The following is a 23,715-nucleotide window of genomic DNA, read 5'->3' on the forward strand; positions in this document are numbered from 1 at the left end:
CACAGCCTATAACCGCCTGCCATTCAACCTGAGCGGCTGCTGCTCGCCTGCTCAGGCACACAGCCCGGGGTGCAGAGGAAGTGTGGGGAGGAAGGAAGTGGGCATAGAAGGGTGCCCAGTGTGGGTTTTGAAGAGAATAGCCATAACGTCTCTGTCACCAAAATGTTCCCCAGGAGCCTTCGGCGAGTTTTTTGGGGTTTTGTTTTTAATTTGTGGCTCTTGATAATTTATCTAGTGGTTGCCTACACCTGAAAAACAAGACAGTGCTTGACTCTCAACCAAAGAACTGGACGGCTCCCCGCCGCAGTCCCAGTCCCCGAGTTTGTGACTGGCATTTGGGCCACGCCGGGCTGCCTGCTAGAGACTGGGCGGTCACAGCGAGGGGCACGCGGTTTGGGGCCACACAGCTCCGCTTCTAGGCCCCAACTACTGTTAAAAGGGGAAGCCCGTGCTCCATTTAGGTCCGCTCTTACTGAGCCCAGAGCCATCCCGCGCTCTGCGGGCTGGGAGGTCGGGCCGAGACGCGCGTCCTGCGCAGCCGAGGCTCCCCAGCGCCCCCTGCAGCCGCGCGTAAGGGGAGACGGGGCCCGGCCCTGCGCCTCCGCACCACGCCCGGGACCCCACCCAGCGGCCCGTACCCGGAGAATCAGCGCGAGAACCCGAAGCTCCCGGCGAGCAGCAGAAACCGGGAGTGGGGCCGGGCGAGTGCGCGGCATCCCAGGCCAGCCGAATCGCTCCGCCCGCGGTGGGCCGACTTCCCCTCCTCTTCCCTCCCTCCTTCCTTTCCTGTAGCCCGCCGGCGCCGGACACGCTGCGCCTCATCTCTTGGGGCGTTCTTCCCCGTTGGCCAACCGTCGCATCCCGTGCAACTTTGGGGTAGTGGCCGTTTAGTGTTGAATGTTCCCCACCGACAGCGCATGGCTTGGGAAGCGAGGCGCGAACCTGGTCCCCGAAGGGCCGCCCTCCGGGAGACGGTGATGTTGTTGCTGTGCCTGGGGGTCCCGACCGGCCGCCCCTACAACGTGGACACTGAGAGCGCGCTGCTTTACCAGGGCCCCCCCAACACGCTGTTCGGCTACTCGGTCGTGCTGCACAGCCACGGGGCGAACCGATGGTGAGTAGAGTTGGACCAATGAGCCCTCAGCAGCTCAGAGCGGCGTGAGAACGGCGCCCAAGGGATTCCCTGCCCGGTTCAAACTTTTCTCCCTCCCAAGGAGGCAGGAGGGAAACGCTGCGAGTGCCAGCTCGCTGGAGATCTGCCAGGGAAACTAACTTATCTTGGGGTGGCAGCACCCCGGGTGCGTTCTGGCGCAAGACCTTGGAGCTTCGAGTCGGGGGTGGTGGGCGGAAGAGGAGGTGGGGAAGCTGCCCTGCTGCCGACTGCACATCTGTTCCGACAGGGAGCTCAGTGGGCAGCACAGCTCACGTCTGAGCGCACGTGCACGTGTCTCTTTAGGCTCGTGGTGGGTGCGCCCACTGCCAACTGGCTCGCCAACGCTTCAGTGATCAATCCCGGGGCGATTTACAGATGCAGGATCGGGAAGAATCCCGGCCGGACGTGCGAACAGCTCCAGCTGGGTGAGTTGGGTGTGGAACCAGGAGTTAGCGACCTCCCGACCCCCCATGTGGACCCCACCATAGGGCAAGTCCTGGAAAGATTCAAGTCGCCTGTTGCTTCTCGTTTAAAGAGCTTAAAGTTTTCAGTTTCAACTCCGTCTCATCTTCCCTCCTTAATGTAAAAGGGATTCCCTTTCTGTTAATATCGTTCTCCCTTCTCCTTATGGCAATGATTGCAGTACGCTGACCAAAACTATGGTAGAGGGAAATTTCTTATGATACTTTCTTTTCATCTCTCCCCCGTCTCTCCGTGTGTAAAGCACATTTTAGCGTGTCTCAGCATATTAAGGATAGAATCCAGCTAAGCCAAGACTTGAGAATTTTATTTCCATCTTTGTCCTATCAACCTTGTTAAAGAACAGGCTAAAGGGCATATCAGGAATAGCAATTGGAATTGATCCCATATCCCGTCGTTTAACCTAAAGGTCTAAAGAAAAAAAGTGATAGTTTTACTTAGAATATGCAATGTAAAAGAAAAGGAAAGTTGGCATCTTCATTGTTAATGTAGTATAATTTTCCACTCTCAAAACCATCATCCAAAACTCTCATGTTATATGGGTCCATCTTTTTGCAGTCATTTCTCAATGTCTCAGATTTGTGACAAGTTGAAAAATGTGTACTGATAGAGGGGAGAAGTTTCATGTTTCAGACAAGTTTCTTGCACACAGACAAGTGGGGAAAGAGGAACGAATATTAAATAACAAGACCTATCTTATTCCAAAATGTTACTGCTATACATATTGCTTAATTTTTTCCCCTCAAAGCAACCCTGGGTCATGGTTGACATTGTTCCTAGTTTATGTATGAGGACTGTGGCTCAGAGTTGCAAATACCTTTTTAAAAGTTATGAGCTAGTGAGTGATAGGTGGGAACTAAAGTCACACTAGGGTCTGAATGGGTCCAAAGTCTAAGCCATTTTCTTCCATGTATGCATCTTCAATGCAAATAAAATTAAGTGAATGGTTTAATATGTTGCCTGCTGAGCTGGTGGGTCATCTGTAAATGGTGAATAAAATTGGTACTTTATATTTCTTTGCTGTAAAGGGACTTTTGGGATTGGTTATTGGATCTTTAACTTCTTTTGCATTTTATAGTAGTCTTTGCTCTTTTTCAAACAGCGAAGCTGGTTCCTTTCTTTCGAATGAATTCAAATAGAGTATAAACATAATGGAATGTTTACTTTTAACTTCGAACACCTATAAAAGTCCACGAGTTGTCTGTAGCATGTAGAATAAGCCCTAGCCTCTTGTTAAGCATCCTCAATACCAGAAATCACAGTAGGAATGTATAAAACATTCACAGACCCATACATTTGGAATGATTTTGCAAAGCATAATTTTCATTGCATGAGAGAGTTGTGGGTGAAGAATTAGGGAGTGGAGCTGACAACTTTAATCTGCCAGAGGATCTTGGCAAGGTCTCAGGAGGGAGCAATTTTATTTCTGTTGTCCTGTCATAGTTTCCTGATCCATGACATTATAACTACTGGTATTTAGTGTCTACTTCCTGTCTGGATGGACACAGAATCTATTTCTGGATGTCTGTGTTTAATTGGATACATCATGACATAATATATTAAATTTAAGATGATGCCTGTCCATGGAAGGGAAAAATTGGGCATGTGTAGCATGGGGGTTGACTGTTCTCAGAGAAATGTAAACATGATCGATATGTAATAGGAATTAAATGAAGATTTTTTTTTGGATGGATGAATGAATAAAAGTAGAGGGAAAGTTTATTAACCAGATTTATGGGTAAGATAATTGATTAGAAATGAGCCAAAGTGATATTTTTAACTTTCAAAATTTTGACCAATCTACAGGGTACTTACTGAGATGAAAGGAAAAAAGACAAGATTCCTGGTCAATCAATGAGTTAAAACATTAACAGCGATAGTAATGCCTTGAGTATTTGCTGAAGAGTTGACTGAAGTTATTTCTCATGTGATGTTCTAAAGAATACAGATATCTTTTATTCTTCATGTAAAGAAACTGCCTCTTTCTATTCAGAATAAATTCAGTGGTAGCTTAAAGGTATAAAATAGGGATTGAGGCTACGGTCTAGAAATAAAACACTGAAAACATTACGTTGGTAATAAACATATTTTAGGATTATTAGGTTTGTGGGCTGTGCACTATTTTGTATGAAGAAGTTTCAAGAGTATGTGTAAATATAGATAAGCCATCTTCTGTAGAAGTGTGTGTGCATGCGTGTGTGTGTGTGTGAATCTTCTGTATAAAATAGCTTCAGTTGTCCTGTTTCAAATGTGGGTGACTCTAATGTTGCGAAAATGCTTAGCTCAGTACTGACACATAAATAGACATTCAAAAAATAGCGGTTCTTCTTTATTGTTTACTTAAATCTATTATCTGTATGTTACCTGTAATAAGCAGGTTGAGGTTAATAGGGACAATTAATAAACTGAACCAAAAGTTTAAAAATTAAAAGGTAATACGTTAAAAGGTAGAAGTTGAGGCCGGGCGCGGTGGCTCAAGCCTGTAATCCCAGCACTTTGGGAAGCCTAGATGTGCAGATCACGAGGTCAGGAGATCGAGACCATCCTGGCTAACACAGTGAAACCCCGTCTCTACTAAAAAAATACAAAAAACTAGCCGGGCGAGGTGGCGGGCGCCTGTAGTCCCAGCTACTCGGGAGGCTGAGGCAGGAGAATGGCGTGAACCCGGGAGGCGGAGCTTGCAGTGAGCCAAGATCGTGCCACTGCCCTCCAGCCTGGGCGACAGAGTGAGACTCCGTCTCAAAAAAAAAAAAAAAAAAGGTAGAAGTTGAAATGACACACAATGAGAAATATTTCGTTGGCTGAAGGAAAAAATGTTATAATGACTAAAGATTGATCTATGATTGCCATGTCAGTAAGGTATCTTCTTTCCTTTGGAATAGCTTTACTTGCTATCAAGAATCTGAAGGTGTAGGGTCTTCAAATGGCGCCCATCTCCCATGCAATTAAAAATATCCACATGTACTCGTCTTTGAGTCTCTGTAGAATTTCAGATCAATGGTTAATTCAGATAGACCCCTCCCCTCAAAAGAGGAGGTCCATATCTCCCCCACCCTACCCTCTGTGGACAAGTTGTCCCATACCATGGTATATTCGTGCCACAAGCAGAAATGAGCCTGCTCATTTATCTAGAATGCCCAGGGTGAGAGACGTTAGGCGAGTACAAGGTGCTTTTCTTCCTGGATAGTACCACAAGGTGCTTTTCTTCCTGTATATATATTGTTGGCCGCCTCCTACCTCCCTGACTCCCCGAGACATCTCTTCTCTCACTTCTTTTGTACCAGAGGAAAGTCGTGTCTCTGTCAGGAGGGTCTGGGCCCAGACTTGCTCATGAAGACTATGTCTGAGGAGACCCAGGTGATTTCCACAGGTCCACCTTCCACCCGGGTACTCTGCATCATCAGGCTTGTTTAAAGGAAACTTTAATCATAGCTGGTTCTTAAATTAAGGTGTCACAAATAATGACTCAATTAATATAGTTAAGCGTAGTCCATCTGTGGACTATCAATATTTAAATAATTAGAACATAATAAAACATAGAAATGATTATCAAATTACACTAAAAAGATGGTCTTTATTTGGTTATTCGAAAAACACTCCAGATCTTTCATTACTTTGGAGTTACCACTGAAAGCATTATACACACACTGACTCTCATTTGGGTAATAGTCTAAAGTTATACAATTACGCTATCCAGTATAATATCCACTAACCATAAGTGGCTTTGAACACACAAAATGTGGCTAGTCAGCAGTGAGAGAGCTGTAATGTAAATTACATACTGGCTTTTGAATACTTAGTAGAAGACAGCTCATTAATTTTCATGATATTAATTATATATTGAAACAAACATTTTAAAATTATTGATTACATAATTTGGATTTATTAGGCTAAATAAAATATCAGGTTAAATAAAATTTTATTTTTTTTAATGTGGCTACTATAAAATTTAAAATTTCCAATGGACTTGTATTATATTTCTATTGGACGGCACTGCTGTAGAGAAACATTTGTTCCCTCTGTAAAATAACACTAACTTTTTAGGAGATACTTTCCTGGTATTTATGCATAAATGAGTAGAACTTTTACTTTCTTTTCCAGACTAAGTGTTCTATAGTTACTGGGCCTTCAAGCTGCCTGCCTGTGCCTCTCTTTCTTACAGAAGAGACCCATCTCAAGTTAGTCACCATTACCCATATTTAGATTTCTTTCTGGAAATTTTATTACCTTAGCCAGCCTCCTGGTTCATATTATATAACCTATTTGAAAGAATTTAATTAGCATTGCATTGTTAAACTAATGATTACCTAATCCTCACTTCTACTTGATTCATAGGAGTTATTAGCTTAACATTAAATAGCAAATATCTCACTGTTGAAACTTCAAATATGTTTTTTCTTGATAACTTTTAATTTTTTCATTTGCAATGTGCTTTAAATTGTATCTTATGAAGCTGAGATTGCAGATTGGTCATTTTGAAAAATCATCCTGAACGAAGGCTGTTATACAATTACGTAGAAAATCAAGACGGAGAGCTTCATTAATAAACTATCAGGTTACTGGAAAGAAGTTTCCTTATTTCCAGCAGTTTCCCAAACTTTATCTCCAAAAGGATGAGGTTTCCACCTAATTTGAGAGATGACACTTTCTAAATGCACGTTAGTTTTTGCCCTAAGTTTACTTGGTCACTGAGTGATATACCCAATGACTTGAAAATAGATGCCCTTGGCAACGGTTCTAGGGCCAGATGTGGAAATCCATTGCACACATGGGTGATTTATCCATTCCGTTGTTCATTGAGGAATGCCTAAGGGCCAGAACCCGGGCCTGCAAAAGAAACATACTCCTTGTCGCAAGGGCTTTAAAGTTTATAAGAGAGGTTATTATAGGAAAGTATGGTGAGATTTAATCTAGGTAAGACAATAAAGGGATGCATTCCTGAGGAATTGGTGTTCAAGTAGGGGAACTGAAAAATAACCAGAAGTTAGGCAGAAGAAGAGGCTATGGAAAAGTTTGCCAGAAAGAGCAAACTGTGTGTATAAAGACCCTGAAGTCTTTGAGAGCACGATGCTTTTGAAGAACTAAAAAATGTGTACAGTTGCACTATGGAGTGTGAACTAAACTGTAGGTTAGAAAGGCAGGCAGGGATTACTTCTGATACAACTCTAAGTGTGAATTTACCCTAGGATATTTAAAACTGGGGCGTGACATGATCAGGTTTGTGTGTTTGACATATTCTCTGGTTGCAGGTTGGTGAACGCTTTGGAGTAACTGGGTCAAGACTGAAGGCAGTGAGACAGGTGTAGGAAGACTTTGTTATAATTTAGACTACAGATGACAATTGTCTGTACAAGGACACTGGCAGTAACAATGGAGAGGAACATGGAGATTCTGAGGATATTTAGAAGATAGCACTTGGTAATTACTGAATGCAAGAGTTGAGTGAGAAGGTTCCAAAGATGTTACTGAAGTTTCTAGCTTGGGCTGTGACATGGTTGATGGTGCAATGTACTGAAAAAGGGAAGACCAGCAAGTTTTCTGGCAAAATGATGAGTTTCATTGGCTTGAGATTCCTGTGAGATATAGAAGTAAATATCTAGTGATCAGTTCCATGTATGGGTGTGGTAGACAGTAGAGAGGTCTGTACTAGCAAACCAGAGGTAAGAGTAATTGACATAACCCCATTCACCTCCAAGGCTTTGATTATCGTCTCTCTGGGGTAAGTAGATAAATGGCCAATGGCAAATTTCTAAGGATTCCTACAGTTTGAGAAGTGGCTAGAATAGTGCTGCTCAAGTCTGGCTGCAACTTAAATTCTCATACAGCGCTTTAAGAGTTCTGGTGGCCCACCTCAAACTAATAAAATCTCTGGGGTAAGTCTATAGGGCACCAGTAGTTTCCAGAGGTCCCCAGATGATTCCAGTATTCATCCATGCTTGAGAACCGCTGGAAAAGAAAAGAAACTGGGAAAAACAAAACAAAACAAAAACCAAGAGGGTGAAGCCAAGGAGGTAGCAAGAAAAATCAGGTCAATGTGACATTAATCTGATTAAAGGAAGAGACTGTTTTGAGAAGAGGTGAGTGGTTGGCAGTAGTAAAAGTTGCCAAGACATCAACCGGGGTGAGAAACTATGAGGTCTCATTAGATATAGAGAGAATTAGTTCCTTAGTAACCTTGGTAAGACAAGCTTTAATGGTGAATCCACTGCAGAGGGTTGAGAAGTGAGATGATAGCAAGCATCAATAACTTTTAACTGGGTTCTTCCTTCATTAATACATTTTATTACTTATGTATTGGATATACACAGTTGAATAAGACATGGTTGAAGCCCTTGAATAACTCAGTTGAGATGAAGGGAGAGACAGGTAAATGGATAATTATGAGATAATGTAATAAGCATGACAATAGACAGGCACACAGTGATGAGAAGAAATGAATGGGAGAAGGCGTCCTGGAGGAGTGAAATCTGAGTAGTGGACGCAGTTCTGTGTCTGAAGAGCACATGTAAGGACTCAATAAACATGAAATAATTTTCATGTTTTTTATATTTGGGCAAAATCCCCTGGGATTTGCTGCACATTTCAGCCTTACTCCAAAGTATCTAAGTCCGCTTTGGGTTCCAAAGGCTCATATCAGGTAGTTCAAACAGTAACACCTACTCCTGAAATAGGAGCTTGAAAATGACTGTCTTTAAAAGCAGGGATTTTTAATTTTAAGATTAGCTGGAAACATCAAATTAGAATATGGAAGTGGACATACAGGTGACAGGTCTAGGCTCAGTAATGCAGTGTGCTTGTTCTCAGTTTACCTCTGAGAATTTTAAAAAATCATAGAAAATCTTTTTTATATAAACTACATAAAATACTATAATTCACAAAAATGTTCAGAAAATAGTAAGATTGTAGACTTAGTTTTAAAAACCCCTTTTATGGGACTTCTTGTGTACAGTGGATTAGAAATGTTCTTTTGACATTATGCCCTGTATAGAAAATGCTGGTCAATGTGTACCATCTGTTTATGAATCCCTTTGAAGTCTACCTCACCACAATACTAGTCTGTTTTCTTGTGAAAGTTTTCTAGAAGTCAATAGACTATTATCGTTTTGTCTGCCAGTCATTGTCAATATAACCTCTTATTTTATCCTTTAAACTCTGCCCAGAGAAACGTCCTTTGGTATCTGTAACTCTTCATCTCATTCTGATCCTCCATTGGTCGCGATAATATGATACATTCCTCACTGTTTTTTCTCTACTATATTTTTAAGCCTTCCTATCTTCCTGACCTCCTTTAATTCTTTCGTTGCTGTCTTTTTTTTTCTTTTCAGCCATCCTACCCTGTGAATTCCAAAAGCAAGCATAGAACTTTAATACTGACCACCAAGCAGATTTCCCTGGAGTATTTTCTGTTTACATTTTTGTATTTTCTTGTTTCAAAGATATACAAAGTGGCATCCACACATTAGTGTGATGTTTTTTCAAATGAATTTTTAAATCCAAGAGATCAATTGAAAACCATGGAGGTTCAGAATTTTCTTTCCTTGTTTTCTAATGTTAGAGGTTGAAATATGCTCTTTTAATAGGCTGTTTCAGAATAGTATAGGATTATTCAAAATGTCCATATTTGAAAATAATGGAAAAGTGCTAACAACTAATTGTCTGGCAGCATCGGATGGTGGTTGATAGTATGAGTTTTAATCCTTTCCCTTCCCCACTTACAAGTGGCGTGACCTTGGGCAAGTGCTTAGTCATCCCTTATTTTGGCTTCCTCATCCACAAAATTGGGATGATAATCTACTTCATAGGGATGTTATGAAAAGTGAGTTAATACCTGTCTTTGCATGTATTAAAACTGTGGTATGTAGTAAGCATGCAATAAGTATTAGTAATTAGAGAGTAACTTTCCCTGTTTAAATTATGTTTACAAAATATATCAGCTGGGGCACATTTTTGACTTTAGTTATTAAAAAGACTTGTGTACATTTTCTGTGGGATTTTGAAGAAGTTTGAGAACAAGGTCCCTGGCAGAGACCCCAAACCTAAAATCAAACCCACAAGTGACCTAGTTGTATAGAGTTCTGAGGCCTCATGATGACTCAGGATCAGCCCAGATTTATAAAATTACAACCATAAAGCTTGGCACTACTCTCTGGGGACATTTACCTCTTGAACTCTTTCTAAATAGAATAAGATAAAAAGAGAGAGAGAGAGAGCTGAAATAACTGGCTTTTTCAGCCCTACAATTATATAAACTGTTTCTCACATAAATTGAGCATGATTATTGGCTACTGTCAGGTTTTGTTTAGACAATATGAAAATATGACATTTAAACACATTAAAAAAAAAAAAAAAAAAAAAAAAAACCTAACTTTGGTTTCTAACTTTGATGTTTTGCTCTTTTGACTCTTATTTGCCACTAGGCTAGCTGGAAGAAAAGAGTTCTAGAAGTTTAATACTTTTATGTCCTTTATCACCTCTAAAACTTGGATATTTTACTTTTCATTACCCAAAATTATTTTTATTATGGTAGAATTCATGAACATCATTATTTTTTAGAAACATTGCCACCAGGTGTAACTAGATGTGTGAAAAGAGTACATAGTTTAATATAGTCAAATACTATATGGATTAGTATTAATGGATTTAGTAAGTATTAGGACTTAAAAGGAAAAACTAAGGAGGCATTTGAATTAAAAAGCTGAAGACGGCTGATCAATTCTTGCAGCACTGTGAGCGCCCTCTGCTGGCTCAGTTTAAAGCACCATAATGTACGTATCCTGAGGAGCAGAGGCATTGATCATTTATTTATTGACCACCTACTAGGTGCCAGGCATTCTTGCATACACAAGCATAAATTTTCTGTCATCCTCATAGCCCTGCAATGGTAAATTTTGTCATGTTGTCATGTTTGAATTGATTTTCTCACTTGTAATCCCATATTTTTCCTAATCTGAATTTATGTGAGTGAAGGGATTATATACTTTACTGCTTTTATAGAAAATATCTTGAATGAATGACTCTTTATAAAACATGGAATTGGAACAAGGGTCATTCATGTTTCAGGATTATTTTATTTAGGAAAAACGTTAGAGTGGAACAGTTTGAAATGTATAGGATTTGTCTTATAATGGAATAGAGCTTCAGCTTAAAAAAAAAAAAAGGCAGTTGGTGGAAGGTAAGGGCTTTTACTGCTTTTCTGAAACTTCACATCACATCATGAGTTTTGAAAGATCAGGTAAGGATGTATGCTGTCTTAGTAGCCAGAAAGCCAGACTGAGAGCCCCAGTCAAATGTCTGAATTGGTGGGGAAGTCACAGTACAATGACGCAGGTAGATAAAGCAGACATTTACTTGCATTTGAAAGTCCCAGGCTTTCCCAGCCACAAAGTATTTCACTTCCATTGTCAAAAGTTGTATAGAAAGAAGACCTTAGAGTCTGACCTTTTCCCTGGTCCTTCTTTCTTTAGTGGAAATGCCAAAATACTGAGAACCATTCTAAAGGGAGGAAAAAAAGCAGGGCAAGATAGGGAACAAGTAAGTGACCTTTTTCTTGAACAAGTGAAAGCTGATTGTACAGTCTGTAGGCAGATTTGCTATATTTTATATATTTTCAGCTAAAAGCTTCAGAAAGTGGAATAGATTTCAGTTAATTCATATGTCTGAAATATTTCTAGAGTTTTATTGTTCTATGCTATAGGGTGAAATAACTTAGAGATCAAAGATATTTTTTATTCTAATCTTTCCACTTATGGATTTGGGCAAGTTATTTGATTTCTTTAAGACTCAATTTTCTCTTCTGTAGAATAGAATTAATAATACAGTCATCCTTTGCTACTACTGTGGGCGTAAAATGAGTTAATGTGTATGATTCCAGTTCCCCAATAATGATATGCCACATATATTTTACGAGCCAGGTTGTATGCTGCAATGCATGTGCAGCTTAATATGCTGACATTAATCTTTAATATAATGATGTCAATAGCAACTAACATTTGCATGTTTTCTCTGCCAGGCTGTCATCCAAGCACGATACACATATCTCATTTACTCCACAGTCTTTGCAGAAACCCTCTGAGATAGGCATCTTCTGTGGACCCCAGCTGATTCTGTCTTAAGTCATCCCACTCACAAATTATCCTTTGTAAAGATCTTCAAACTCAGAGACTGTTTCCTTTCAGACCATCTGTTACTGTCTTAAAATTGAAGAAAATAATATTTTGGAAGGAGAAGTAGGGAACAATCATAGTAAAGAGAAAAGACCTCTCCAAAGCTTAGATCCCTGAAAGTCTGGTGATAATTATGCAGTAGTACATTCTAGTTAAAGGATTTTTTTGTGATGATATAATGTAGTTCAAAATTCCCTCCCTCATACATATTAAGTTCCTGCCTACTGCATGTAAGGCACTATCTTGAGCTGTGGGAATGCTGCTGTCAACAAAAGTCAATCTGCCCTTATGGAGGTGACATAAAAGGTCAAATATCTAATCTCCTGTAGTCCCTGTCACACTTGGAGCAATGACACTAAAACTGGTGACATGAATAACAATGAAAGGGGGAGGAGTAAAGAATGTACTTAACTAGCTTTGTACTAACTTTTTCTTTGATCAAAATTGCTGTTTATTTGCATTTATATACACATTTATATATGCTGATACACATCAGTAGGAAGAAAGAAACTGAAGTAGTAAGCATGCATTTTTACATTTTCTTTCCCAAATTAAAAAAAAAAAATAGGAAAGAGAAAGATAGGCTTAAAAGGAGATGGTTTTTAATGTGGCTTTGTTTTTTAAATATCTAGTGGAAAAATGCATTCAACTGTGTAAAGAATTAGTCATTCTAGTTGTTTAAAAGCAGGGAAAATTATCACATGTTAATTTCTGCTGACCTCTTTTATGTTAAACCACGTAAAGTACTTTTTCAATTATGGAGCTGATTTGATTTACTAAGAGTTTAGATGAGTAACGTATGAACTGAATTGAAAACCAGATTATAAATCACTTCAGCATGACATTTGGATAAAATATAAAGATAATCTGAGGTTATTTATGGTGTTCTGTCAGAGAAATTCATGAGAATTAGCTTTAGTGGCAGTTCTAAATATTGTATTTCTACCCAAAGACAATTTGCTTAACATTTGCTATTTCAATAGGTAACTAAACACAAGGGGGAACAAAAGATACTACTTTTATTTTTAAAACAGTAGGTTTTTAAATAATATAATACAAGAAAAGGCATAACCATCTGTTAATACATCAAGCTTGTCCATGTGGTCCAGGATGGCTTTGAATGTGGCCCAATACAAATCCGCAAACTTTCTTAAAATATGAGATTTTTCTTGCAATTTTTTTTTAGTTCATCAGTTACCATTAGTGTTAGTGTACCTTATGTATGGCCCAAAACAATTCTTCTTCCAGTATGACCCAGGGAAGCCAAAATATGGGAACCTCTGAGCTACATCGTAGAGCAATTGTTCACAAGCCCATTCATATGCCAGAACTACCTGGGGGGCTTCGAAAAAATTCTTATGTCTGGTTCTTAACCCAGACACGTCAAGTCTGAGCCTCTAAGAGTGGGGCCCAGGTGGAGGTACTGGTTTCAAACTCCCTTCCATTGATTCTAATGTCCAGCCAAGGCTGAGTACTGAGTGGGAAAGGAGTGGACTCAGGATCACACAGGTTAAGGGAGAAAAGCTTTGGAGAAGGCCATGATCACAAGCTGATCATGTGAAGGTCTTACCTCTTCTGCTAAGATTCTGCAGGCACAACAAAAGAAAAGAGAAGCTGGGCATGGTGGCGGGCACCTATATCCCCAGCTACACAGGAGGCTGAAGTGGGAGGATTACAAGAGCCCAGGAGTTTGAGGCTGTAGTGAGCTATGATCACGCCACTGCACTGTAACCTAGGTGACAGAGTGAGATCCTCACTCTTTAAAAAATAAAAAGAGGAAAAAGTCCCAGAAATTAAGAAAAAAACCAGAACACTAGGGGGAATTACAGGATGTTCTCTGAACAGATTCTAGCCTGTAACCAGTACTTGAAAGTTACCTCAGTATTATCATTGCTGTTGGGGGCTGCCTCTATGGTAAAAGCAGTGTTAATAAGTGAAAAGGGGAAACATATCTAAATGTAGTATATGTATTTGCTCACTTATTAAGATTGGTTTTTCTTCTGTGGAAGAATCGTTGTTTCATGACTATTTTCATGAACTTTCTTTCTGGCTGTGCATTCATTCTTTTTACACATGTTTTGAATTAAGATATATATCAAACAAATAGAAGATGCCTAGTCAAACCATAATAGAAGCTTTGAATTGTTTTTCATTTACTGACCTTTCCATTTCAGCACCCATTTCTGGGCTGTTTGTCGGGGGTGGGATTATGACAAAGATACAGTCCTGGGCAAGATGAATGAGGTCACTATTTACTAAGCCTTGGAAGTAGGCCAGAAACATTGTAAATAAATAAATGTAGTTAACCCTAACAAAAACGAAAATACTTCTTCCTACAGGATATTAATCAATTTTACCATAATTTCCTCTGAGTGATTATATCCTGTGTGTCTGAGAACCCTTGAGTACTGATATTGAGAGTCATCTGTCAGTATCTAAGAGTGGATTAACTAACAACTGTATAAGAGATATATGAAAATTAATGAATCAGAAATTTTATCTATATATTAGAAGGCAACCATTATTTAGAACCACATTGTGACAGATATGAGATTACATCTAGTGGCATTTTGACCCCCACCCTACCAATTTCCCACTTACAAACCTGCCATATGTTTTTCTATTTGAAATCTCTTCTGCTCACGGGTGAATGAACCACATCACTGGCTTCCTGGGAAAGTTCTTCCCACATTTATTCTTAGGTAAACATCTCTTTCTTGTGGCTTCTGGAGGGCTATTTCTTCTCCTGTTTCTAAGAATCATTATTTTTAACCTACAGTAAGGAGAAGGGAAGGGCATGAGCCACACTGGAATTAAAGTCCCAGGACTTTGGTGAGACTACATGGGACACATCTTAAAATAGCCTAATGATTTAGTGGCTGTTTTCCCAGAGAGCTGAGAGGCACTCACATGGAGAGAAAGAAGTTTCAGGGAAGTGATGTTAGTAAGTGGGAAAGTGAGTAGTTTGTGATGTGTGTAAACCTCAGTGTGAGCCTGGGCAGTGATGACATTGTGATGCCACCTGATGGAGCTAAAACTAAAACGAGGAGGAGGCAATGCAGAATATTAAACAGATAACAGTTCATAATGCAAGAGTTTGTCTAGTCTTCACTTAGAAATTTACAAAACAGTTCAGCTAAGAAGCAGATAACAATACACTATTTTTGCACATAATTTTTTGGCCATTTCCATCAAGCTATTTACATGGTATTTTGTGGTTCGAAACTATTTGTCTGTTTTTAATCTTCTGGGTGGCTTTGTCTAGAAAAATAGATTTGTTTCTAAATATTGGATGTAATTGTAATGAAAGTGTCTATTAAACATGCCATGTTTTTGTGAGCCCCATCCTCTCCTGTCCTTGATTTTCCTCTTGCTCAATTGTCTTAACTGAGTGTTGACTATAACTTCACAAAAACTTTAGTATTTTCAGAGGGTATTTATTAACGTGGCTTGTAGTAAATAACAGGAACTTCGTGTAGACTGAATCTACCATTTGTTATCTATTTTTGACAGTAAAAAATCAATTTTAATGAAAACTGAAAATTATATTATAATGAAAATGAAAATGCCTTGTTTGTCATTCTGTTTTACTTTAAATTCTATTGATTTGGCATCAGGTAGCCACAATAACAACTCCCTGTTTCTGACCTTACTTATCTCCCACACACAATTTTTTTTTCCTCCTACCATCTTCCCTGTTTTCCCCTTCTGTTTTCCTGTCATTTCTGTCTTCATCCCTTGCTTTCTCAATTTAACACGGAGACTTTATGTGTCCACCTGGACCATTCTTTATCAAGGTTTGAGCCACAGCAAGGCTCCTTTCCAAATCTAATAGCAACCATTGCCATTCAGCCCTAGCATTCTTTGTCCAGACCTAGTCTTAGTCCTCCTCCCTTCAGTCTAGTTCTCCAGGAAGCCATTACCAGTTAGTGGGAGTTGTCATTATTCTATGTGTATGCTGTCCAGAAAAACATTCTCTGCATTTCACAGTAACAGTGTTCCTGACCATGAGAACCACTTAGGGCAGGGATCCCCAATCCCTGGGCTGTGGATGGGTACTGGCCCGTGGCCTGGTAGGAACTGGGCTGCACAGCAGGAGGTGAGTGGTGGATCAGTGAGCATTGCTGCCTGAACTTTGCCTCTGTCAGATGATCAGTGGTGGCATTAGATTCTGGTAGGAGTGCAGACCCTGTTGTGAACTGCGCAGGCATGGGATCTAGGTTGTGCTTTCCTTGGGAGAATCTAATGCCAGATAATCTGAGGTGGAACAGTTTTATTCCAACCCTCACCACTGCCCATGGAAAAATTGTCTTCCATGAAACCAGTCCTCGGTGCCAAAAAGATTGGGAACCGCTGACCTAGGGTAATCAGGGCCTCACCTGGACCTGCTGAAGCAGAATCTCTGGAGGAGGGGCTCAAACATTTTCTTCACTTCAGTTGTGATTAAAGGTTTTGTTTTTCCTCAATGACATTTTGGAAAACAAAAGTATAAACAAACATCTTCCCACATTCCTTAAACAAAATCTCTCCTACCCAGAAGACTTAGTGCAAATAATTTCACTTCTCAAATATTACCTCACCAGGCATGGTGGCTTATGCTGGTAATCCCAGCACTTTGGGAGGTCAAAGCAAGAGGATCACTTGAGGCAAGAGTTCAAGACCAGCATGGGTAACATAGTGAGACCCCCATTGGTACCCAAAAAAATAAGTAAAAATATTAGTCTGTATCTCTGTAAGGGTTCTGAGTTTGCCCAGGAAACTACATTAGGGGTCAACATTATAGGAGGAGACAAAGTGCCAATGATATAGAGAGAATGGTCACCATAAATTCATGAAAACTTGGTACCTAGTGGCCAGTGTTCAAAATTAACAAACCCAAGTTCCACATCCTTATCCAATCAAATTGATGCTAATGTATTTAACTGCCAGGAATTAAGAACAGATGCAATAGAATTTTCATATGCCAACTAAAGAGGGTGAAAATAAAGACAGCAAAAAGAATCTTAGGATACTGCATCTTACTCTCCCCTAAAGTAACTTACTTGAAATTACTTAACATAGGATTTTATTTTATTTTTATTATTTTTTTTTATTATTTTTTTTTGAGACGGAGTCTAGCTCTGTCGCCCAGGCTGGAGTGCAGTGGCCAGATCTCAGCTCACTGCAAGCTCCGCCTCCCGGGTTCACGCCATTCTCCTGCCTCAGCCTCCCGCCTAGCTGGGACTACAGGCGCCCGCCACCACGCCTGGCTAATTTTTTGTATTTTTTGTATTTTTTAGTAGAGACGGGGTTTCACTGGGTTAGCCAGGATGGTCTCGATCTGCTGACCTCATGATCCGCCCGTCTCGGCCTCCCAAAGTGCTGGGATTACAGGCTTGAGCCACCGCGCTCGGCAACATAGGATTTTAATAGGAACCCAGCTATAACGCAAAGAATTTTTGCTAACAAAAAAATGATCACTGTGAAGACCACTTCTTATATCGTATAGAAGCACTATCTAGTACATGAGTATTTTATTTATGTTTGGCTATTCATGCATTTGCCAAAGTGTCTATTGAAGTTTTTTATTTACTACTGAGATAATCTGGTTTTCCAAATCACTTTATCTCTGTTGAAAACATGAGTCATATTCCAATAAATGTAAACATAGGACAGTTTCTTATAAACACAAGGCTTTATTGGTATGCTAATTCTATGTTCCACTTTCCGCATGCTTAATCATCACCTTCCAGCTCCAATAAATTGTACCTTAATTGCTGAGAATGTTTTATAGTCTTTCTATTCTTAATATCTCAGTAGAAGAAACATTTTTTAAAGTGCTCTGATAATATTGCTTACATTGTTAGATAAATGGCTAAATCTTTTCCAAACGTTAGACACAGCGGTTGTAGTTGCACAACCTGGTATTAGCTTTAACTGGTTTTCCCACTCCTAGTTCTGTTAGCTATCTCTTATATGATTGAGTCTATCTCTTCATGGTGCTACCAGTCGGAGGTCATTTCTACAACAAAAGTCACCTTGTATTAGAGAATAATTATGTTGGCACAGAGTAATTCACATTTATCCTCACATTGTGCACTGAATATAAGATAGAGAAGTAGTTAACGGAAAAATACTGGGGATGAGTGCACAGTTTTATCTGCTTTTGTAGAGTGTTTTCAATACAACTGATGATAAAATTATTTTCAAATGCTATAGGTAGCCCTAATGGAGAACCTTGTGGAAAGACTTGTTTGGAAGAGAGAGACAATCAGTGGTTGGGGGTCACACTTTCCAGACAGCCAGGAGAAAATGGATCCATCGTGGTAGGTATTGGAACTGGTCCACTGATCCATCGTGAAATCAGCTATCCTGGGTGCAGCTTTCACATCATTTGGTCTACTTTTATTTTATTCAGACTTGTGGGCATAGATGGAAAAATATATTTTACATAAAGAATGAAAATAAGCTCCCCACTGGTGGTTGCTATGGAATGCCCCCTGATTTACGAACAGAACTGAGTAAAAGAATAGCTCCGTGTTATCAAGGTAAGGCATTATTTTGATACTAATTAGATAAAGATAAGTAAGTGAATATCTCTTAGTATTTTAAATGTATGTTCAAGTTTAGATGTTCAGAAGAGAGGGAGATCTTCTGAGTAATTATGTTCTTTTTAGCTACTCAATTTCTTTCTTTACCTAATTGCAATAGCATTATTTTTCATAAATGTACTTTGCTATAAAAATTCTACAAGTTGAATAACTCTGAAATCTAGCTGGTAACTATCCACTTTTGCATTAAATTTACTTTCAATTTGGTGTGAGTGAGACTAGTACCCAGCAAATAAAGGACATTTAAATTGTGAAATTATATTGGAAGTCTGATTAATAAGAAAGACTTTAGGTTTTCTGTTACCTTTAGCTTCCAGGAGTAATCAGGAAGAACAATCAGTGTAAGCAAATCCTTCGTTCACACTCACTATCTCTTTTTCTAATTCACGTGTTTTCCTTTAAGCAGTAAGAGATTGGTGTCTTGAGTTTGAAACATTTTTCTCATGGTAACTCTATGCTATAGGTAGCATCAGCAAATACAGAGCTAGGACATAACAGAAGTGAGCAGAATTGGGGTGAATATCAACAGAGCATGTCAGATGATATCTGCAGCAAAACTAAAATCCAACAATGTGTCTTTAGGTAGCTAAGAAACATATGAATGCAAATTTCTAATTTTCTAACCACCTTCACTCTCAAATCCCTCAGCACCCAAAGAAAAATTGTACTGGTTGGCAAAACTTTGGCCAGGTATTTGAGTTCAATTATTGATGCTAATAAGATGTGGGTCTTTCTTCCCTGGAATGTGACATCACAAAGCAGCTTATATTACATATATTCCTATTTTGCCTTTGGATACCCAAAAGGTAAAAAAGTGAATATTGATTCTCAGTTGCAATAAAACTCAGTCTTGGTTTCTGATTGTTTGCTATCTTCTTTTACCTAATAGTTTTCAGTTTATCTTTAAAACATTTTCATAGTAGAGTTTTTTATTTTTCTCAGATATACCTAGCCACATACTGTAAAAATCTCAAAATGCCATAAACCTAACACATCTACAATTGTAAAATACAGGATCATGTAAGATATATATTTTTAAAAGGGATGAAAACTCCTGACTATAAGTGGTCATTATAAATGACTTACCAATTTATTTAAGTTTTCTGTTTAGCAAAGCCAAAAGGAAGCTGTGGTTCCAATTCTTATTTTCATAGAAGTTTACTTATATCAGTTTTTTGGAAGAAGCAAAGCTTTGCCCCCTTAGTAAGTTCCAAAAGCATTCATTCATGGGGTTTTGTAATAAGAGACCTTTATGTCCATGCAGATCTTGATTCAGTCTATATTTTCAGTTGGGCAAAATCTAAGAAAGGAGACTCTCTTCAATAAATGGTATTAGCAATAGCAAAGACATGGAGTCAACCTAAATGCCCGTCAATGTCAGACTGGATAAAGAAAATGTGATACATACACACTGTAGAATACTACACAGCCATAAAACATAAATAGATTATGTCCTTTGCAGCAACTTAGATGGAGCTGGAGGTCAATAACCTAAGCGAACTAACACAGGAACAGAAAACCAAATACCACATGTTCTCACTTATAAGTGGGAGCTAAACATTGAGTACATATGGACACAAGGGACACAAAGTAGGCACAAACACTAGGGCCTACCTGATGGTAGAGGATGGGAGGAGGGAGAGAATAAAAAAACTACCCATCGGGTACTATGCTTATTACCTGCATGGGGAAATAATCTGTACACCAAACCCCCGCAACACACAATTTATGCAACAAACTTGCAAATGAACCCTGAACCTGAAAGTTTTTTTTTTTTTTTTTTTAATGCCTTTGGGAAAATTGGCTATACGCATGCAAAAGAATGAAATTGAACCCTTATCTTAGCAAATATACCAAAGTCAACTAAAGTGGGTTAAAGACTTAAACATAATACCTGAAACCACAAAACTTCTAGTGGAAAACATAAGAGAAAAGCTACTTGACATTAGACAATGAGTTTTTGGAAATTATACCAAAAACTCAGACAATAAAAGCAAAAATAAATGAGACTACATTAGAAAGCTCCTGTATAGCAAAGGAGACAATCAACAGAGTGAAGAGACAGTCTGTAGAATGGGAGATAATATTTGCATAATTCTGATAAAGGGTTAATATTTAAAATATATAAGGATCTCACCAACTCGATAGCAAAAAACCAAATAACCTGATTAAAAAATAGTCAAGAGAACAAATGACTTTCTTTCCAAAGAAGGCATCAAAATGGCCAATACGTAGATGAAAAGGTGCTCAACATTACCTATCATCAAGGAAATGCAAATTACAAACCACGATAAAGTATCACTTCACACCTATTAGAACTGTCATTATGAAAAAAGTTAAGAGATAACAACTGTTGGCGAAGATGTGGAGAAAATGGAACCCTTGCACACTGTTGGCGGGAATGTAAATTGGTACAGCCATTATAGAAAACAGTAGAGAAGTTACTCAAATTAAAAATAAAACTACCATATGGTCTAACAATCCCTCTTCTGGGTATATATCCAAAGGAAATGAAATCAGTACCACATAAAGAGATCTGTGCTTTTATGTTCATTGCAGCAGCATTCACGATAGCCAAGTTACAGAAACAACCTTAGTGTCCATTGACAGATGACTGAATGGATAAGGAGTTGTGAGATGTATGTATACACACATATATACATAAACATATACAATGGAGTATTATTCAGCCTTTAAAAAAGGAAATCCTGACTTTTGTGACAACATGGATGACCCTGAAGGACGTTATTTTAAGTGAAATAAGCTAGGCACAGAAAGACGTACTGTATGATCTCACTTATCTGTGGAATCTAAAAAAGTCAAATACATAGAGAAGAAGGTGAGAAGAGAGAGGGTTAGGATGGGGAGATGTTGGTGAAAGTGTACAAAGCTGCATTTGTGTAGGATGAATAAGTCTAGAGATCTAATGTACAGCATGAGGACTGGAGTTAATTATTGTGCACTGGAAGTTTGCCAAGAGAGTAGATTTCATTCTCAATGCACAAAAAAGGTAACTGAGGAGATATGTATGTTAAGTGTAGTAACTGTTTCACTATGTATATATATGTCAAACATGATGTTGCACACCTTAGATATATACAGTAAAAAGAAAACATGGACTCAAAATCATAAATCCTACCTCTGTCTTATTTTACAAAATTTTTTTGAGTATATGCTGTGTGTGCTTCCTATGAAGAAGAAGCAGAGGGAGATATTTTAATTGCCATTTTATAGGAATATTTTGAATATTCATGGAAGGGATTTGTTAAATTATATCAAGGTTACTGGTTTTTATTTTTTAAAAAGTACAAACTATAGACCTTAAAGTACATTTCTGTAAGAATTTATTTAAGAAACAAATTATGAAGATTATATCTTTATTTTAAGATATAATTCTGAGTTGTTTTAATATTTCATTTTAGATTATGTGAAAAAATTTGGAGAAAATTTTGCATCATGTCAAGCTGGAATATCTAGTTTTTACACAAAGGTAATTGTTCAAAAAATAGCTGCTATAAATGTTAACATATAGAATCTTAATTCTTCTCATGATTTGGAAGACTGATATGTTTTAAAGTAAAAACTGTGCAACATCTTCCTGTCTTTTAAATTTGAGTATTACAACTTAATTTTTGCCACTCAAAAATTCCACATATATTTCAATAAAATATCAATATTTAGATGGCTATGCTACATAAGATGAACTAAAATCTATAGTGAAGAATATTTCTTCAATAATTTAATGAAAAAAGTAGCTACAGTTAATTATCTTGTTAACTTAGGTATTGAAAATAACCCAAGTGTGTTATTTTAAATTTCTAGTTGCGGGGCAAAGAAAGCATATTAGTCTATATTTTTCATTAAAATTATTATAATTGGGAAATTTAAGAACTTAATATCCCCTTAAATCAGATAGATAATATTCCCAAGATTTTTTACTCTCTTTAACATTCTAGGATACCTATGAAAGGGCACAGTTGTACTCAACCCCAAATCTCTCAGTTTTTCTTAAAAACACACGGTGAATTCAGGAATGTTTTTTGAGTCCATGAAGATCAGGCTATATCAAGTTTGGGGTTGACAGTGTCTGCAAATATTAACAGTTATATTAAAATGCTTAAAATGCTTACAAAGAAAATGCTTTATTCAGTTTAAGTTGACTTTTTTAAAGTTTAGGATTGTTTAGGAATATAGAAATATGCTAAAGAGATTTAATTGCTGAGAGTTTTCATACTACACCAGACAAGGGCATGGTCATTCCAATCTTCTCCTCCTAAATTCCTATGTATAACAAAATGTGCCCCATATTCCATTGGACTTTTTTCCCCTAAGCTAACATTATTAGAAAAATTAGTGGTTCTTTGCAAATTGAAATAAATTAAGTCCACTTTTTATTCTTTGGCAACACATGATCATCTCCGTAATTAGCACTCATGAATTACCCACATATGATTTTAATAGGAACCATATTGCCTGTCTCCCAAAAGCTTACCCTAGAGTTCAGTACTTCTCCCTTCAACTTTTGAAATCCACTGATAAATGTGTTAAATGAGAATTTCAGAGTTTCTTGAGATTTCACTTTTAGGTAGAAATCCATTAGCCAACTTCTCTGGCTTTTTTTTTTTTTTTTGTATGTTTTAACTTCACAGAATATTCCTACTTCAGGAATTTGTTATTATAAAAATATGTTCTTTTCACTATCTATTGTGTATCTGGAGGAGGTTTGGGGTGGTGAGCTTAAACTTTAAATAATAATAGTTGTTTTTTTTTTTTTTTTTTTCCCTACAGGATTTAATTGTGATGGGAGCCCCAGGATCATCTTATTGGACTGGCTCTCTTTTTGTCTACAATATAACTACAAATAAATACAAGGCTTTTTTAGACAAACAAAATCAAGTAAAATTTGGAAGTTATTTAGGTACTATAAAAATGGACAAACTTAAATGATCTCTACCTTACAAATACTAGTACTATAATTATAAATAAGGAAAATATATTTTCCAAAGATGTAAGTGGCTAGTATAATTACAGTAATAATTAGGCAGTTAAGAAACTGTCTCTTAAGTATAGGATTTATGAAACTTTAGTTAACTTAATATTTTGCATTTACACATGTGACTAAAATAATCAATATATAATTCTTAATAGAACTCCTAGTTTAGTTTACTCTTTGTAGTTCACTTTAGGAAACACTAGTAAGTTTGTATCTTTATGTAGTCAACCGATTATACAGGTTGTTTCTGTTGAGTGCCTCCCATATCTCAGGAACTTTTTGTGAGAACTTTACGTGAATTAACTCATTTAAACATCTGTGTAAGTATAGTTTCCT

At 38.0% G+C, this 23,715-nt stretch overlaps 1 protein-coding gene across 1 annotated transcript in view; it reads left to right on the forward strand.

Moving 5' to 3' along the window:
• The first annotated feature begins 489 nt into the window (after positions 1-489).
• Positions 490-23,715, forward strand: part of ITGA4 (integrin subunit alpha 4) — an 80,835-nt gene continuing 57,609 nt past the window's right edge. The window contains exons 1-6 of the mRNA XM_031651389.1: positions 490-1,114; positions 1,457-1,578; positions 17,995-18,101; positions 18,194-18,323; positions 21,809-21,876; positions 23,175-23,304. Coding sequence (XP_031507249.1) covers positions 918-1,114; positions 1,457-1,578; positions 17,995-18,101; positions 18,194-18,323; positions 21,809-21,876; positions 23,175-23,304 — 754 coding nt within the window. The 5' untranslated portion in view covers positions 490-917. The remainder of the gene's footprint in view (positions 1,115-1,456; positions 1,579-17,994; positions 18,102-18,193; positions 18,324-21,808; positions 21,877-23,174; positions 23,305-23,715) is intronic.

Source organism: Papio anubis, chromosome 10 (assembly GCF_008728515.1).
Source record: "Papio anubis isolate 15944 chromosome 10, Panubis1.0, whole genome shotgun sequence".
Lineage (NCBI taxonomy): Eukaryota > Metazoa > Chordata > Mammalia > Primates > Cercopithecidae > Papio > Papio anubis.